The 20,114-nt window shown below is 34.8% G+C and overlaps 1 protein-coding gene across 3 annotated transcripts in view; it reads left to right on the forward strand.

Annotated features, from left to right (window-relative positions):
• Positions 1-20,114, forward strand: part of Cad99C (cadherin 99C) — a 474,090-nt gene that overhangs the window by 200,855 nt on the left and 253,121 nt on the right. For all 3 annotated transcript variants that reach the window (XM_074137327.1, XM_074137329.1, XM_074137328.1), the window contains one exon: positions 4,245-4,310. In XM_074137327.1, coding sequence (XP_073993428.1) covers positions 4,245-4,310 — 66 coding nt within the window. The remainder of the gene's footprint in view (positions 1-4,244; positions 4,311-20,114) is intronic.

The following is a 20,114-nucleotide window of genomic DNA, read 5'->3' on the forward strand; positions in this document are numbered from 1 at the left end:
AATAGCAGTATATAGTAGAGGGATGAATGTGTGAAGCGAATGTATTTGTAGGTAAGAATGGAGAGTGAGTGATATTCTAGTGATAAGCACCTAGACGATGCTGGCTGTATGGCGAAAGCCAATGACAAAAAAAAAAAAAAAAAACTTAAAAAAACGAGTGTTAGCAAGTTCTGTAATGAAAGGGATTTTGAGGTGATTATGGATAGTGAGGTTAGATACATAGAACGGAGCGTTAAGAAGTTTTCGAAGTATTTTTTGACTGTAATGTCTGGAGGCGTAGTGGGGTTGGAACGGTTTAGTCGATCCCCCATACTTCGATGCCGTATGACCAAATAGGTCTCAGTAACAATAGATATAAGAGTCTTTTGTTATGTAGGCTAAGTTTCGAACGTTTGTCAAGTAATCTGGCGAGAAGTTTTGTAGCGTTGGTTAGTTTCTTGTCTTTTCAGTCTAGTATGGGGGGATTCAATGTCAAACGTTTGTCTAGGTGCAGTCCAAGGTAGCTTACTTCTATCAGCAAATCACACGCAAATCCTCTAGCTAAAAATTTTTCTTCAAGAACTCCTCATGATTACCCGGACAAGACCGCCTTAAGTGATAGTGGCCTCGTGATTTCCTTTTAAGTGAAGAGAGTGACGAGTATTTTGGCGTGTTACTAATGGGTAACTTCTCCACTCGTTTGTTTCATTTGTTACTCTGTTATGACTGTTACTTATAGCGCCAACGCGCTGATTGTAGCAAAAATAAACGAAAAAAAAATCCTGTGCTCTGGATATTTTGTATGGGACATCACAAAGAGGATATCCTTTACATAATTCAATTTCGATAATTCCACATGATCTTAGTAAGGGAAAATATATTACTTTAAAGGTGATTTCCAAATACGTAACAGCATCTTCCATAATAATTGCATTAACTGCCTTTTTCTTTATATAATCTAAATTTCATGGCGAATGAAATACAATTTCTTGGTTGAGTTATTTTCCAGTTCCTATTTTTACCTTAAAAAATATGTTCCAACAGTGGCAGTGGATACAGTTCTAATAAGCTGGGACGTTTTCCATTTTAACAATCAAAATAAAAGAAAAGTCAATCGGCTTTTCACTTTTCTTATTTCCACCTTCACTTTTTGTATTATTTTCCAAATTGTTATTGTCCATGGAGTCGCTGATAAAAAATATTTCTTAAAACGTTGCGTATCTTCCACAATTTCGCTTTTACAGGAGCTTTTTCGTTTTTTTACTTCTTAAGTCCTATATAGAGTGACGAACATTTTTGCCGTATCAGGAGTTCATAAATTCCCCTAGATTACTCCCCTTCATTTTAACCGATGAATTCTTCCCAGTAGAAAGTTCGGTTCCCCCAGCTTACTTGACGGAAAGCTTACAATAATTTATATGCACAGCCACCCTTATCCAGCTTTTATATTTTCTCCACTTGCTTTTCTATCTTTCTCTAAATGATGTCCTTGAAGTTAAGCTGCCTGGTGAGGAAGGGAAACGAAGCTAAACCAAGCTACATATCAAAACTTCCCTTGCCTTAGCTAGCATGACTCCAAAACTCTGAATGAAATACTGTTGGGGTAACGTACAACTTATCTCAGTACCTCAACAACTATTTCTACTGCATTCACTTACTAAAAGTGGTGAAAGGTTGGACGATATTAGGTGTATTGAAAATTTCAACATCTTTATCCGGCGATAACTTTATGGCCCCAAAAATTGAAATTAATCTTTAAAGCTAATGATTGTCTGCTGATGCTGTACACTGCAGAAAAATGTTAAAAAAACAAAACAAATTCTACACTGGACCTCATTTTCTACGTATCAATTGACTTCGTAACGCATTACGTATTTTGCAGAATTGATTGGCCTCTAGACTGATAACTGATTGAGTTATCAGAGTGATGATGGTATTTCTTCTTCTTCATCTCTTTTGGTTTCGGGATTTGATCCACCATTTTCCTATTCCTCACTATAAATTTCAGGAGTTTTTATGCCTTTTTTTTTTTTGGCATTGGCTTTCGCCATACAGCCAGCATCGTCTAGGTGCTTATCACTAGAATATCACTCACTCTCCATTCTTACTTATAAATACATTCGCTTCACACATTCATTCCTCTATTATATACTACTATTTACATATAAACTTACCAACTAATGGATAGATCAGTACTCTATATTCCTGCCATCCTTATAGCTTAATCGAAATTAAAATCACGTAATCCTTCTGTAATCATTTTCTTGCATTCATTCTATATCTTTTAAATACATTCATATTTCATTGCTAGCTCTGCTATAGATTGAAGTGAAGCACATAGATGTTGGTGGAGAATATTATGTCTTCGTAGCGAAATGGTGCATCTAAATACCTGTATATGTCGTCAAACATTCGTTTCTTTTCTACTACATAACGTGGACATATCATTATTATATGTTTGAAATCCTCCTCCTCATTGCAATCTACGCAAAGAGGAGAGAAGACCTTTTGTTGATCCTGTGAAGATACGATCCGCACACAGCGTGATTCGCTCTCAGCCTGCTTCAGGAGTTTCCTTGGTGGTCTTTCTCAAAGTATGGCATCCAATCCCTTTTGGTTAAGCTCAAATCTATTTCCTCCTAGTATCGACATATCTTATCCTTAAGTCCTACTATCTGTCACATCACTTCTTCCAAGTTATCTAAGGTTTTTCTTTTAGAGCTGCTCAAAAGAGTATTCTCGCTGAATACGGCTGATCGCCCTGTCTGTACCAACATTCGACGACAATTTGGCCGTGGAGTGAACGGAAATGAACGTGAATAGGGTAAATGAATAAAACTAAACGCCTAGCTAATCCCTTCCCTATTTTTTTTTTTTTTTGCGCATCAACAGCTGAGGTTATTAGCGCCCGGAGCTTTTTCCAGTGCATTGCCGGCCTCCGGACAGTGTTCTCTCGTTACAGACAACACTGTCCATCACCGGACAGTGAGCTGTAAGAAGCTCCTAGGAAGAGAAAATCTAAGGGTCAGCTGCTGGATTCGAACCCGGGACCTCCGCGTGGGAGTCCAGTATGCTAACCTCATAGCTAATCCCTTCCCTCCCCTTCCCTTATTATTGTTATTATTAGGCGCCACTGTAGCCGAGTGGTTAGAGGCGAGACCTGCAAAGCTAAATACGTATTGAGGTACTGGGTTCGATTCTTGGTTAGGCCATGGATTTTATTTAATGTTTAATATGAGAAATTTACAGTAAAGTATGTTTGCTAGTCGTCTCCGTCCACGACACCTAATTCGGTAGGTGGACGTAAAGCCAGCCTGAAAAAATAGGCAGTTACTTTACTTAATTATTATTATTATTATTACTATTATTATTATTATTATTATTAAAGTATTCCAAATATGAAAGATATGAAGAACTCCAATGTAGCGAAACTTAACTGTATTCTAATACTGAATTGACAATTACCGAGCTAACTAAAATAAGAACTTATTTATAATAATAAATGATTTAAGGAGTGGTTGAGTGGCGCGTAGAACTATTTTTGGTGTTACACTTGAATTATGTAAATGTTTTGTCTGTCTTCTATGCCTTTTCCTTTAGGATGGGGATGATCACTTGTAAGTGATATCCTTACTTGCACTCTACACCTGAGAACAGCTTTCCACTTCCATAGATGCCTTAATAGCAATCCATCTATCGTATCTTCATATCTTCGAAACGTGGTTTTGAAGAATTAGCGAAAACATATTCCTCTCAATACTCCATTAAATTCTGTCAGAAATACATGCTATCCCTCCGGTACATCTTTGGTATATCAATGCGAGCTAATAGTAGTTGAATCAAATCTTGGAATAAACATGAACATGTCGTAAAAATGATATGTATTTATTTAAAATTTAATAATAAAGGTTTCCTTGCTTTTACGAATAATAGTAATGAGTATGGTTGGTAAAATGATCTTTTTTGGGAATTATATATTTTAACAAATCCAGATCTGTCAATTTCCATTGACGATTCCTAACTGATGATTTAGGGTATCAGGGACATCATTCTTTTTAAGGTTTTATTTATTTATTTCTGTAGACCCAACTAGAAATTCAGCTAGCTTAACTTTAACCGTTGAACTTATTTAAATATTCATTTTATTTGAAATTATAATTGGGTTACCCATCTTAATTTTGGGTACATTTTTTTTTGCATGTTAAGATTGCCAAACTATCCTAAGAAAACTTATCTAAATTATCTAAATCCTTTTTTTGTTTCAGGTCTCTGCGAAGTGGAAACTGGCCAATCTAGTATAATTTTGGATATTGAAGAAAGTAAAGGAACAAGTAAGTCTTTCAAATTTTGTATTTATTATGTATTTTGTTTAAGGACCGTTAACACCTCTAAGGTTATTTTCAGTACACTACCTGCCTCCGGACAATGTTCTCTTGTTACAGACAAAACTATCCATCTCCGAACATTGAGCTGTAAAAGAAGCTCCTAGGAAGAAAAAAAAAAAAACCTAAAGACCTGCAGCTGGATTCGAACCCGTGATCTTCGCGTTGTAATCCAGTGTGTTCGTTAACCTCTGAGCTAATTTTTTTTTTAAATAAATTTTTTTATGAGCCCTGTTAATACATTCAATTGGTGGTTAATATTTTAAATTTTGCTATTCGCCAAAACGACGTGTTTTTTGTTTTTGTTTTCAATACGTTGCATGCTGATATTCTGTATGCATTATTTAGTAAAAAAAAACACCTTTTTCAGATTCTTAGGATTTTCAAAGTGATATTTAGGTGAAAACTGAAAATCTGCCCGATCACAATACTTCTCTTACACCAGTAAGAGTAAAGAAAAGTTAAAAATTGTCTAAATCAGCTAAAAAAAACAATAATTTTTTTCCATTAATGCTAGTTAAAACTTTAATTATACTAAAATCAACGAATATTGTCGCATAAATATACAAATTATAGAGGAAGACGAACAAGAAGGTAAAACAACTTTAGAACGGGCAACGTCACCAGCAAACCACGGAGCACAAAAGTGGGAAACAGAGTTAAAAACAAAAGGGGAAAACCCTCATGGTTTTAAACATGCTTTACAGCTATTCACTTCTGTTTCCGGTGTAGCTTTTTTGTCTGTTTTTGGTTTAACCAAAAAAACAAAGTTGAGTCAAAGAACAAAACTACAGCTGATTGTATTTTGTAAATTAGCATGGTGGACAATTGTGAGCAGAAAGTTTTGCGAATAGATCAACTATTCAACTAGAAAACATCATACATGCGTACACACAGTAAAATAAACGTAAGTTATTTGTTAGGATAGGGCTTAGAAAACTACTACTTACGTTTAAAACAATGCGGTGTTTAGTCACAAAGCTTAGGTTTCAGCAAAGATGTGAGTACACATACTAAACGCAAAAATATATTGTTTTTAAACAGGATGCAACAAGATATGCATGGAGATGGTGCATGGAATAGCAACTATTGTGTAACTAAATAAGTGAAGGCATCTCCAACAGTATTTGTTTTATTTTATTTATTTTAAGTTAAACAGTATTTCTTGAATTCGGTGTGTAAAGTACACTTTCCTCACTTGTACATTAAATTACTGATATTTTAATCCTTCTTTCCTGCTGCTGAATTTATAATATAATACTGAACAAAGTTCCACCATCTTCCAGACATTCTGTCTTATTTGAAGCTACCTCTAACAGACATTTACCTAATTATTATTTCGGCAAGAAAGTAATCAATAATTACAGCAGTTTGGACTCCCACACTTTCCAAAACAGGTCATCTACTATTTAAGAAGTTACTCTCTCCTCTTTTTCAATGGCTAGCCGTCTATAATTATATATTTATGTCCATTTCGGGTTAAAGTATTAATTCTATTAATCAAATCTTGGTACACAGTAGCCATTATCTTGAAAAATGAATCAAGATAGAAATTTTCAAGAGAAACGATACAGAATTTCTTGATTTACTTTTGCTTTTATTTAAAGTGCTTGTGAAATTATTTGTGTGCTTTTGTTAAAAGTCAAAAATCTTAGCAACAATTAATTATTGAAGGTCTTTATAAAATTAATTGGTTTACAGGAAATTTTGTTAACAAATTTTTATAATATTTGGAAAAAAACTGAATAATATTTTTAGTGAATTTTACATTCGGCAGCCTCTTCAGAGAATGTGAATATCCGCGGCTTCTTGGAATGTGAATATCACGTCAGTTGGAAAGAATATTTCAAATGAAACAGAAAACCGGTTTGGCTAAGTGATCAGTGACAATGACTGAAAATTTTGTAATTATCTTTGGCCAAGGCGGCCAACACAAGTAATCTTGTAGGCCGATTTGTAAATTCATTAAAAATCTGCGGATCTCGTATGAAAATCAATGTATATCTATTAGACTAGACCAACAACAACAACTTTTTGCAGTGATACAAAACAAAATTTACTAATAATATTCCAAAAATAAAAGAAATGCAAAACTCTCAAACTTCATCACCTTATATCACCTTTAAAAATACAGCTAGAAATCCAGGAATCATGGCCAATTGTAGAGGTAAACGAATACTACACTAGTTTGTATTTTCGCAGGGATTGCACCATTCGGGCAGAAGATATTGCAATTCCAAATAAGAAGGAAATGTAAAACTCCCAAACTTTATCACCTTATATCTCCTTCATAAATACAGCTAGAAAGCGGGAATTGTGCTCAATTGTAGAGGTAAATGAGTACTACAGTTGTATGTATTTTCGCAGAGATTACCGTAATAGGACAGGAGATACAGCAGTTTGAATAATGAAGGAAATACAAAGCTCCCAAACTTTATCACCTTATATCTCCTTCAAAAATACAGCTAGAAAGCGGGAATTGTGCTCAATTGTAGAGGTAAACGAGTACTACAATAATATGTATTTTCGTAGGGATTACCCTAATAGGACAGGAGATACATCAGTTTGAATAATGAAGGAAATACAAAGCTCCCAAACTTTATCACATTATATCTCCTCCATAAATACAGCTAGAAAGCGGGAATTGTGCTCAATTGTAGAGGTAAACGAGTACTACAATAGTATTTATTTTCGCAGGGATTGCACTAATAGGACAGGAGATACAGCAGTTTGAATAATGAAGGAAATACAAAGCTCCCAAACTTTATCACCTTATATCTCCTTCAAAAATACAGCTAGAAAGCGGGAATTGTGCTCAATTGTAGAGGTAAACGAGTACTACAATAATATGTATTTTCGTAGGGATTACCCTAATAGGACAGGAGATACATCAGTTTGAATAATGAAGGAAATACAAAGCTCCCAAACTTTATCACATTATATCTCCTCCATAAATACAGCTAGAAAGCGGGAATTGTGCTCAATTGTAGAGGTAAACGAGTACTACAATAGTATTTATTTTCGCAGGGATTGCACTAATAGGACAGGAGATACAGCAGTTTGAATAATGAAGGAAATACAAAACTCCCAAACTTTATCACCTTATATCTCCTTCAAAAATACAGCTAGAAAGCGGGTATTGTGCTCAATTGTAGAGGTAAACGAGTACTACAGTTGTATGTATTTTCGCAGGGATTACCCTAATAGGACAGGAGATACAGCAGTTTGAATAATGAAGGAAATACAAAACTCCCAAACTTTATCACCTTATATCTCCTTCAAAAATACAGCTAGAAAGCGGGAATTGTGCTCAATTGTAGAGGTAAACGAGTACTACAATAATATGTATTTTCGTAGGGATTACCCTAATAGGACAGGAGATACATCAGTTTGAATAATGAAGGAAATACAAAGCTCCCAAACTTTATCACATTATATCTCCTCCATAAATACAGCTAGAAAGCGGGAATTGTGCTCAATTGTAGAGGTAAACGAGTACTACAATAATATGTATTTTCGTAGGGATTACCCTAATAGGACAGGAGATACATCAGTTTGAATAATGAAGGAAATACAAAGCTCCCAAACTTTATCACATTATATCTCCTCCATAAATACAGCTAGAAAGCGGGAATTGTGCTCAATTGTAGAGGTAAACGAGTACTACAATAGTATTTATTTTCGCAGGGATTGCACTAATAGGACAGGAGATACAGCAGTTTGAATAATGAAGGAAATACAAAACTCCCAAACTTTATCACCTTATATCTCCTTCAAAAATACAGCTAGAAAGCGGGTATTGTGCTCAATTGTAGAGGTAAACGAGTACTACAATAGTATGTATTTTCGTAGGGATTATCCTAATAGGACAGGAGTTACAGCAGTTTGAATAATGAAGGAAATACAAAACTCCCAATCTTTTTCACCTTATATCTCCTTCATAAATACAGCTAAAAAGCGGGAATTGTGCTCAATTGTAGAAGTAAAGGAATAGAATAAATTTTTGTACATATACTTTTATATTCTTTCGTACATATTTTATATCTTTAAATAAAACTAATGAGAAGTGCTATTTTTTTTTTATTCAATTGAAGTCCGCCATGTTAACTTGCATATAATAGAGCTTGATAAAGTGCAATGTTGAGCAACAGTTTGTTCTTCACTTTAAATAAACATTGATGATGTTTATGTATATTACATTAGTAACTATTGGAATTACTATTCTTACATCATCCACTTAGTAGTTGAATGTCTAGAAATATACTGAGTAGGGAGCCCTCACGAGCTTAGTGATTGATGACTAAGTAGTTTCTGAAGTATTGTGTAAGATAATCATTGGTTAAAATTTCAATGGGAATCTCTTGGTAATATTTCCACGATTAGACAGTGGCAATAAATAATAACCAGAATTACACCTGTTATTTTATAGGATATTTAATTTTTGCTGAACTTGAGTGAAGTTGGTAATAGTTGGTAAAGTTTGGCTAGTGATGGATATTTTGCTAGTCTTGTAATTTTCTTCATTATACCTCGTTTCCTTGATGATTTCCTTATCAGATTAAATTTTCCTGAGCTATTTGGCTGTTCGTTTGTTTCCTGTCGTTCTTTCACTAGTCGTTCAAAATTAGTGGAAGCACTATAGGGGGATAATGAGAGAGGAATAGAGGCATGTCCTGGTTCTGAAAACATTTAGAATCAATTAAGGTTAGTTACTCATAAACAGTAACTTCAATAGGACTTTTTATTTTCCAAAATTAAGTTATTCTGGATAATGTAAATTGATTATGAGATAAAAAGTCATTTTGACAATTACTTACCTACGAAATAGCTGAAAACCTGAGTTCATTACCTAAATAATTATGGGATATTTATGCATATTTTGGAATAGAAAGATGTTTGAGTGAAGTAATGATGGTCCTGCAGCATCTTTGGTAAAAGGGAAGATAAACTAAAACTATTGGATGTCGGTCCGATAGTTGGAGTTTAGTTCAATCGGTCCATTACACTAACGTAGCCCAAATAATCTTGCCTTAGCCAGCTTTCTCATAGTTCCCTGCTGGATCATTATCAGTTTATAAGGCGCCTTCAAGATCATCAGATCTTAGTTTGGCTAACAAACTTTCCTCTAGGCACCTCGCTCTATTTTCCATTAGTAGCTCCACTTTGTAACTAATCATTACTTATCAAGAAGGCAAGTATACCTAAGTAAGCTGCCAACTTTCTTAAGATATTATTAGCAGTATTTTTGGTTTAAATTAACTCCATATTGGAAATTTACAAATGTAGCCTTGGCCTTATTGTTTTGCTATAAAGTACACTTGAGTGTTTTGTTTTAAATGGCCACTATTACTCCTGGGATGTTTACTTACTTTAAGATAAAGTATTTCTACAGACGTGAACAGTTTTAGAAATTAGGTTTTCAATCTAGAGGTTTTGAAGTCTCGAGATTACAATAATAAAAAATAAAAATAAAACAAAATAAAAAACACGCATGCTTTCTGTGATTCTCCATTTGTTAACATACCACAAACCGCTCAAAACTATTTAAATAGAAATATGAAGTTCTTTGAAAGTTCAGAAAACATCTCAAAAACAAAAAACTCATTAATGTGGAAAAAAACCCATTGAGTAATTTGGGTAATTCCGGTAATATTAAAATTTGATTCCGAACTCACAACGAAATCATGGTTTAAATGATTTGATAGATTAAGACAGTGTTCAGACCACTGTCTAAAGCCCAAGAGGAAAACGTTTTTTTGAATCCTTTTTCTTTTTAAAGGAACAATAGATTTTAATGTGGTCCAGCGGGAGCTGTGACATCACTTTTTCCTTCAGCATTATCATTTTACTGGGTAGGATATTGAAGTTAACTACATTTTTGGCCAAAATTCTACGCAAAAAGAAAATTTAATTGCATAAATTAGAGCAGGGGTCCCCAAACTACGGCACGCGGGCCACAAGCGGCCCCCTGAGGACATTTATCCGACCCTCGCCGCACTTCCGGAAGGGGACATCTCCTTTCATTGGTGGTCAGTGAGAGGGCACTATATGTGGCGGTGCCGCAAAGCGCTGCGTCGCTCATGTACAGTACTACTTCCGTACTACGTCACGGCTCCGAAAAAATAACAGCAGAAGTAGGAAGAAAGGCAAAGCACTATAACTAAACCGGACATTGACCATCTCATTAGCCAAAAGCAGGTCCATAGTTCCCACAGAAATACTGGGCAGTTTGGTGATTTAAATTTACTTGTTCTTTATTTTAAATATTCTATTTGTTCTCGTTTTTTTACTTTAAAATAGTTTTTTTTTTAATATTCTGGCCCTCCAACGGTCTGAGGGACAATGAACCTGACCCCCTGTGTAAAACGTTTGGGGTCCCCTGAATTAGAGTATAAGAAAAAATTCGTTCTTGTTCTCACCATTTTTGCTGTCTCTGTTTCAAATTGGAATCAACATTGTGTAAGTTAAGAAGCTATATCTTACACAGAAGTATAAACTAAATACGAAGAAAAAAAAAATGATGCTATCTGTTCTAGTATAAAAGAAATTAGCGAGACAAACATATGTTTTGGATTGTTGAAGATAAAAGAAAGGTAGAGGAACATGTTGATAATTTTGTTGTATTAATATGGCTGTGGTTGTTGGGAATATCTCTACTAATAAAAACACTGTTACTTCACCGTTGGCGGAATTCTTTCCACGGGTAATACGGAGCCGCTTATCTCTTTGGAATATCTTCTTCCAACGCTCTGGCATCTAGGAGTTAGTTTTTGACTACACACTCATTGGCACATATAATTTAGACATATGTATACTTTTCTTTTTTAAACACACCTCTTTCTAGGAGTGGTTATATTTGTATTAATTTCATTTTAAAATATCACAATCTCATCTAGTACGATTTGTAACTTCCTTAATTGATGCTTTTGTTACTTAAACTTATCGCCAGTAAGGGGAAGTCTTGTGGTCGTATTTTTTTTGTTTTTGGTTAATTATCAGTTCTGATGAGAAATTCACGTTTTGACGTTTCGTTAGTTCAAAATTTGGTTTTTACCAGTTTTTTTTTTTTGTCGTAAGTGAAAAATTGTTTGTTTTTGGGTTTTGTAAGGTGCGCAACAACAAGGGTCCTTTGCACCTAAACTATACTGTAGAATAGACACTTTACTACACAGCCTAACCTACACCTAGTCAATCTGATCGATACAAACCTAACGGTTGGCCTAACTCCTATTTTCTTCTAACCTAACTAACTAATGTTGGGGTGGAGTACTCGATATTCCTCGCACCCCATAGAGATCTAACCTAAATTTTAAAAAAACCTATTTACACAAAATTTATATGTACATTCATATACTCATCTTATTAATTACATTCATCCTAATAAATACATTCATCCTAATAGTTATATTCCTATAGAGTACATTGAGTGGAGTACTCTATATTCCTCTCACTCATTTACAATCCTAAATCTATTTACATTTACGCAGCCCATTCATACGCGTGCCAGGGTGCCAATCCCGACACAGACCCACCCGTCCTAGAAAGCAGTGGCTCCCGAGAAAGTGCAGGAAGACGTCCTGCGAGACAAGAAGACAAAAGTTTGCCACCCCTGCCCTGGCATTGGCCCCCCCTACACCTCTTTCACACACACATAAGTGAAAAATTGCTCTGAGTTCAAATTATATATTCGGTTTAAGTTCGGTTACGTGATTAATTCCTTAAAATAAATATACGCACAAAAAATTAGTTGACTTCAAACAATTTAAATGTTCCTTAAATAAATCGTTAGTATATAAGAAAGCATGAAGGTGCCACTGTAGCCGAGCGGTTAGAGGCGAAACCTACAAAGCTAATATGTATTGTGGTACTGGGTTTGATTCCTGGTCTTAGGCCTTGGATTTTATTTAATGTTTAATATGAGAACTTTACAGTAAAGTATGTTTGCTAATTGCCTCCTTCCGCGACACCTAATTTGGTAGTTGGCCGTAAAGCCTGCCTGAAAAAAATAGGCATTATTTTTTACTGATGTAGTAAGTCATTTTCCATCATGTTATTAAAAAATATATCATAATTGTTTACAAGCAAAATTCCTGAAGATGATCTTCTCCCTAGATCGAAAGCTTGGCAAAAAAAAATAACTTTTAATAAATGTTTATTCCATTTACAATTCAGACATACCAACTGATCCTAACACTACACTTCACACATTCGCAGATGACACCGCCTTATTGTCCTCCATTCATGATCCTGTCCTAGCGCACAGAAACCTGCAATCACATCTCTCCTCATTAGAGCAATGGTTCCAAGAAATGGGCTATAAAGCTTAACGAAACTAAGTTGCAAAAAATCACCTTCACTCTTAGTCGCATTACTCTTCCTCTAGTCATCTATAACCTAACATCTCTACCAGTAGTGAACGTTGCCCGCTACCTTGGGCTTTACTTAGACCGAACACTTTCTTGGAACCCCCACACTAGACCTAAAAAGAACAGAACTAAACAGACGCTATCGACTACTTAAAAGACTCTTAGACGATAGATCAAAACTCTCTCTGGACAACAAAAGACTAATTTATACTACTATTTTAAAACCCATGGAATAGAGCTGTGGAGTTCAACCAAACACTCCAATCTCCAAAGGATTCAATCGCTACAATCTAAAATACTTCGAACTATTGTACACGCTCCATTTTATGTCTCCAACCTGACTATATTCACTGACCTTAACATTCCTTTTGTCACCACAAGTCGCTAAAACAAGATACAGAAAACTCCACTTCAGCCTGCAGTCTCATATAAATCCTCTAGCTCAAAATCTTTCTTCTAGAACTCTTCCTGACAAGCCGGACAAGACGCCTTAATAGACAGTGTGGCCTCGTGATCTCCTCTCCAGTGAAGAGAGCGACTAATAGCCTAATGTTTTGGAGGTGTTACCACTGGGTAACTTCTCCACTTGTTTGCTTCTGTTATTCATAGTTCTGTTATCAATGTTACTTATAGCGTCAATGCGCTGATTGTAGCACAAATAAACGCAAAAATAAAAAGTGATTTTAATTGGCGATAATCTTTCTTCCTTTTAGTTTGCAGATAATACCTTGCAAACCCGTGAAATAGAACTTTTTAGGGAAGCCATTTTCATTCCAGTCGTGCCCACTACGGCCCCAAAAATTAGTTTTCCTGAATTTATTTATTTAATTAAATAGATAAATAGTTATAACGTTTCACTCAAGTGATGTACCATCATCAAGTGACGTAGGTTCAAGAATTTTACCAAACATAGAAATCTAAATTAATCGCTGTGTTTTAAGTAAAAAAATTAAGGAAACCAAATGACACAAAGTGAAGAAGTGAGCTTTTAAATGGTTGTTTTTTAAAGATAAAAATTCATTTTTTACCCTAAAGAAGGCTTTTAATGAGGAAGTATTGAACTAAATGAGTTCTTAGTTTCTCTTTCATTTGAATAAATTAAGTGTTTTAAAGATTCAAATTAAAGATTAAAACCTAAATGAAACTTGGCCGTTTAAATTATTAAATGTGTATTTCGTTGCGTAGCATTAGCTAATCGTTTTATCTCTTCTCTAAAATTTGTAAAAAAACTAACAGATGATTAGCTCGCACTTTCACTTAGAATAATTCATCCATTTTTTTTAAAGATATCCTGCTGTCAGGTATCACGATTTATTGTGGCATTCTTCCAGTTCTTAAGCTGAAGTCTGCTCTTGGAACACCTCCCTTACCTCCTTCACTTATCCCTGCCTAGGATAGCCTTTCTCAAAAATAATCTACCTTCTTTTTAGCATTGCTTTTTATCAGTAATACTTACCACTGTCGTCCGTTGTCGCCAACTCTTGACCCTTTATTTTTGAGCTCCTTTGCATAAAGATGCTCCTTACAACGGTCTCCCAAACCCTTGTACAGCTCCATCCACCTCTCGATTGGTCCGCCTGCTCCAAATTTAGACCTTCTTTAAACGCTCCATAAATCTGACGAAAATCTGTAATCTCTTTATTATAAGTAGATGTAGATGAGGTTTAGGCGCTGAAGGATTTTTTTTTGTTTTTTTGAAGGATTAATTTTGTGCGCATTTCTCAACAGCTTATATCATCATTACTAGTTGAATTCAACACCTTAGTGTCGAAGTTAGATCTCAGTGGAACTCGCACCCATTACTTTACTTAAAAAATTATGTATATTAATAATTATCTATAGTTAATTCTACCACAGCCGCTTCTGTTAGACTATTCCTTAAAATTATCTAATCAGCGAAATTACTTCGTAGAATCGGTTTAACTACGATGACTCACATGCCCCACACATCGATTCCTTCACAGTAACACCTGTGTTTGCCAATGTCAATGACAAGGAAGCTTGTTTTAATCACCATAATTATTTCATTTTTTATTTGGTCGACGACTAGGAACCCTAGATTGGTCAGCCTGCATATTTTTCGCGTTTTGTTCATTCACTTCAAGCTCTAGTTTTTGAAATCAAATAGAATTTATAGATACATTGAGGGCTTAGTTTTTTCTAGAAAGAACTCTCTCCTCAAATCAATAGCTAAATCTTTGGATTTTTTTAACATTTTGTTTTTTTAAAGTGCTTACCTGTGATTTTAATAAAATCGTACAAGCGGATTAATTGAACAAAAGAAATATTTGCATTGATGTTAGCGCTCGTGAGAGACTCAACACAAGTTAACTGATGAATGTTTTTTTATATAACAGGTGAATATATGCTGAAGTTTTACTTATTATAGGATTTTATTGAATTCAGTATCTCTTTTTAAAAACAGTCGAATGGTTTTAAAAAGTAACAATGATTTTTATTAATAAAATTTCCATGAAAAACCAGAAAGGAAAATATTTTACTGTTTTTTTTAACCTAAACTTAATTTGTTTTAATTTAATAAAATTACCGCTGGAACATTCCAATTTAATAGAAAAAAGATTGGAATTTTAACTAAACCAAACGTTTGATTTTATTTGTGTTTGAGTTTTAAGTCATCTGAGGTCACTGGCACATTTTTTTTTTTTTTTAACTTTGGTTAAATTGTACGTTTTATTTGAAGAGTTGAATAATTATTTCAATAACTCAAAATTTTGAAGAAAATCTATTTAGTAGACTTGCGTCTAAAAAACAATAACTTTCTGAATTTTGCTTGGAATATTCTCAAAAAATAAATGAATCCAATATTGGCTGGCAGAAACTGCTTTGAATGAACTGATTTATTTTAAAACCTTAGTTGTTCGAAAAAGGTAAATATTTTAGAGGCAAAATTTATAATATTAAAACAATTTCCCACAATTAAAAACTATTTACATCCAAACTAGGGCAATCAACGTTTTGTACTTAAATGGTCACGTTGTCTCGCCTGAGTCTCGCGTGAAGGATTAGTCGGGAGTGTTCTGGATGAAAGAGAGCTAATTAGAGAATCGTAATGGGAAGCTAATTTTGCCTGGAATCGGATTGGGCTGCCTGCGACAGAGGGAATATTTAGATCTGTGTGGATAGTGAGATTCGAGGCATAAAATGGAGGGTTTACTATGGTTCTTAGGATTCGGGATTGGAGGATTTGAGGTTAGTTTAGGGCTTTTCCAGCATTTTGTATCTATTTTTTGCAGTCTATCCTTTTCAGTCGCGTGATCTCTTTGTCCAGATAAAGGTCGAGTTATTTCAGTTTATTCGCAATGGACAAGGGAATGTTGCTGTTGTAACAAAGAGGAGAGAGGGCTTGTCAGTTTTAGGGTGAACACTAGGTATTTGGATTTTTGCTCATTAACCTTGATCTTCCAGTGGCGAAACCAGGGTTTAAGTGACTTTGTAGGTCACGGACAAGTGAAGGAGAAAGAATATTAGGATGGGTTATGGAGATCAGCCGTATAAACAGTGTAAAGTAAGGGAACAAGTAAAATACATCTTCAGGATCGCCTCAATAGGCAGGATAGATAGAAGAGGAAAAAGGATTTGTAGAACACTTGGAAGTAACGTTCGGAGAGGTAGGATTTGAGAATAAGGTTAAGGACAGGTTGCTCTTCAGCTTATACAGCAGACCTTGGTGCCATACACGGTCAAAAGCTCTTGTGAAATGTCCAATAGGATTCCGGGGCAGTACTTTTCTTAGTTCTAGCGAGGAGGTAATGGCGTCTACAAGAGGATGCACTGGGTAGTCAAAGTGATGAATCAAGAAGTCGAATTCATGATTTTGTTTTTCATTTTGAAGCAGAATTTCACTTTCAATTCTATTGAATTAGAGATAGTTATAGCCTTAAGTGGACCAGTCCTATACTTAGTTGTAAGTACGCTGGACTCATTCTATTGCTGTGACAACGATAATAGATAAGTTAACAGAATGAGTAGAAAATTTTTCAGTCAAAGTTGCCACACTACTAGTTAAAGAAAGCGTTGATATCGTTTGCCAGCATTTTCAAATATTTAAATTGAATCCTTTGAATTTTCAATTGCCACCCCAGGCGACAGTAATTGACAATGGGGAGAAATTGAATGTGCATCTTGCTATTGACGTTTATTTAAATGTAAAATATTCACTTTCTATGCACCAAAAGAGAAAGCTGGGCGATTCTTTTTCAACAGATTTTTATTTTCAATTTCTAGTAAATTGGAAACGATTGTGATTAGATTAAATTTTGATAAATTTAGTTTTCACCTGACATACAAAGGAGGGGCCTCAGATAACGATAAGTTTGTTTTTTTAGCGCATGATCTGAAAGTTGTAAACAGTATAATTCAAAAATCTCAAGTTAGTCGAAATTTTACTCGCGGTGTTCCACCATATTAATGGCGTACTTTGATTTTTGCCCTAAATTTTTGATCCAAAATGTTGACATGATTATTTATTTACCGAAAGTAGTCTCTATTCTTAAAAGACAGAGTTTTGCACCAGTATTCTCGTTCAATTAGTAGATGTGTATCGTCGTTGTCCAACCAATATCTGCTGTGTGCACTTTTTTGGAGTTTTCGACATTTTTACTAATATGACTAGTTTACTAACCAAGTTTTTGTATAAAAAGACTGCTATGTGACTCTAAGCATTATACGGTGCACTGTGGTCGCTAAATATGCTATGTGCATCAGCCAGAATATTGTCAGAATAAAAACTAACATAACTAACGTAATCAAATAAGATTACAAGCATCTGACCACCAATTTTCAGTCTATCAGAGCTGGTAAAACAAAGGGTGATCCCAATGTGAATGATATCAGAGGATTTTTATACAGGTCTAACAGTGGAAATGTGCTTCAAACTTCGCCTGCCCACATGATTTGTATACTTCTTCAACGAAGCCGTCTTCCTCGAGAGTATTCTGAACCTTCAACATTGTAGGACGGCACCTTGGAAATAACTCGATCTAAGTTCAGGAACTTAAACCGTTTATTGACCGTTACCACCATCCATTTTATGATTGTTTCAAGTATAAGTCTGATTAATGCCAGGTTTAGTTTTTCATTCAACAATAATAAAATACTAATGTAAATTAGACATGTTTCTTTACTAATTACCTGCTATGTGCCAATAATTGACAATTTATAACCTGATATGTGCACAAATTACTCTAATTTAGTAATAATAAACAAATTATTAGATTTGAATGCCTAAAAATCAAATAAAATAACGAATAACACATATAACATTAATTTAAATTAGTTTTCAAAAATCTGCTTCATATAAAATTTGTACAGGAGAACGTTTTTATTCAATATCTTAAAGTTATACTTTTGCAAATAGCAGATATTGGTTTGACAATGACGGTTTGGTGATTTATGTTTCTCCGTTCCAGGGTTATGGTTCGATACGCGAGGAATGGTCCAGTTAAGTGTTGTAACAATGGATATTGTCCAACTGGTAGTGTCAGTTATTATTATAAACCTGTTACAGGAAATTCTATCTTAAAATGTAATCTCATCACAATCCACTGGTGCAACACCTATCTTCCAGGTCATAACCAGACAACACTCCTAGACGCCTTAAAAGACAGTGCCATCGCGATCTCCTCACAGACGACTAGAGTCCATAGATTGCGAAATGTTGGTGGAGGTTACCACTGGGTTAACTTCACCACTCCGAAAGAGTTGTGAACATTATTACTCGTATATTATCTTTATTGCTTATAACGCAATAAATGCGTTCAATGTGAACTTAATAAGCGATAAAATAGAGAAAAAAGAAAAACAGAGAAGTCGTAAAAGATTTTTCTCCCAACTTATTTTTATAAAATTAACATTTTATTTAAGACATTTAATGCCCAAAAGCGCAGACATACTTATGGTATTAATTGCGATTCTTTACACAACAAAAACTGCGAGCTATAAAGTTTATGTTAGTTTGTGTTTGGAAATATTTATTGGATGATAAATAATATATTTTTATTATAAAAAAACCGTTTTCTTTCACATTGTTCTGAGTTCGCTTTTCTGCGCCATATTTCTTCCTTATTTTTTTTATCATATTTTATTTTATATATAAATTATTTGCTTTTCTCTCCGTTGCCATACTATTTCCTTGGAGGGCATATATCATAGATATGTGTATTTTTTTCCTTGGAAGAAAGTGTAGCCCATCCCATGTTATATCTAGCACTTCAGTCCCTTAACGGACAAAAGCGGCACTTCCTTTTTGCGTGCATCATGCGATATCTAGCTCGCTGGCCTTAGGCCACTCTGATCGGCTTTTAACTCTTTTTTTTAAAAGAAGTTTTTATTTTTTTATCTTTTTGATTTTTTTCACAGTCACTTGTTGTTGAAAGCCTGAAGCAGTATGCATACTCTAACTCCCTATACTCGTAAATAGTTAAGTGCTGGTCCTAAACTTATTATTATTATTATTATTATGCATTATATCGTACATTGTGTGTAAATATGTGTTGTTTTTTAATTTAAAAAATCTGGTATAATACAAGCTGTGGCTATTAAATAACGAGACTGATGCTGCTACAGAAAAACTATGCATGCGCCAAATCCTAACGACCGACAGCTGTGCAGCGAAAAAAGCCTTCTCTTTCGATTGCAGCGTCTCACGTGTTTGTGGAGAAATCTGTCTGATCGGAACCGTCGTTTGTGTAAGAGGTGTTAGTTTCGTTTTGCCGAAAACATGATACTACACTTGTAGTAGAGCAACAAATTGTCGTGAAATTTCACATGAAACTGGGTAAAACCGCTACTGAAACTTATCTTTTATTAAAAGAAGTTTATGGCGATGAATGTTAATCACGTGCGCAAGTTTTTGAGTGGTTCAAGCGTTTCTAAGATGGCCGAGGAGAAGACATCGGAGATGATGACCACCTGGGTCGCCCTTCCACGTCCAAAACGGATGAAAATATCGATTATAATTAATCAACATTACTACTATTAAGACAACGCGCCGGTTCACACTGAATAGTCTATCAAGACGTTTCTAGCCAAGTACAACATCCCAGTTTTAGGCCTCATCCGCCTTATTCACCTGACCTGGCCCAATGTGACTTTTATCTGTTCCCCCAATTCAAATCTACATTAAAAGGAACACGATTTCAGTCCGAATGAAGCTGTGAAAGAAAAAGCGGCACGCATCATGCAGGAGCACACAGAAAAAGACTTCCAGCCACTGTTTCGAACAATGGTAAATTCGCATGGAGCATTGTAGGGATAGGGGAGTGGTGTATATTGAAGGTGATAATAACTAAATATGTATAAATTTAAAATAAAATGTTTTACAGCAGTAGTCTCGTTATTTAATAGCCACAACTCGTAATTCCTAACG

Source organism: Rhodnius prolixus, unplaced genomic scaffold (genome assembly GCF_049639745.1).
Source record: "Rhodnius prolixus isolate KJV_2025 unplaced genomic scaffold, Rpr scaffold_5, whole genome shotgun sequence".
NCBI classification, from domain to species: domain Eukaryota; kingdom Metazoa; phylum Arthropoda; class Insecta; order Hemiptera; family Reduviidae; genus Rhodnius; species Rhodnius prolixus.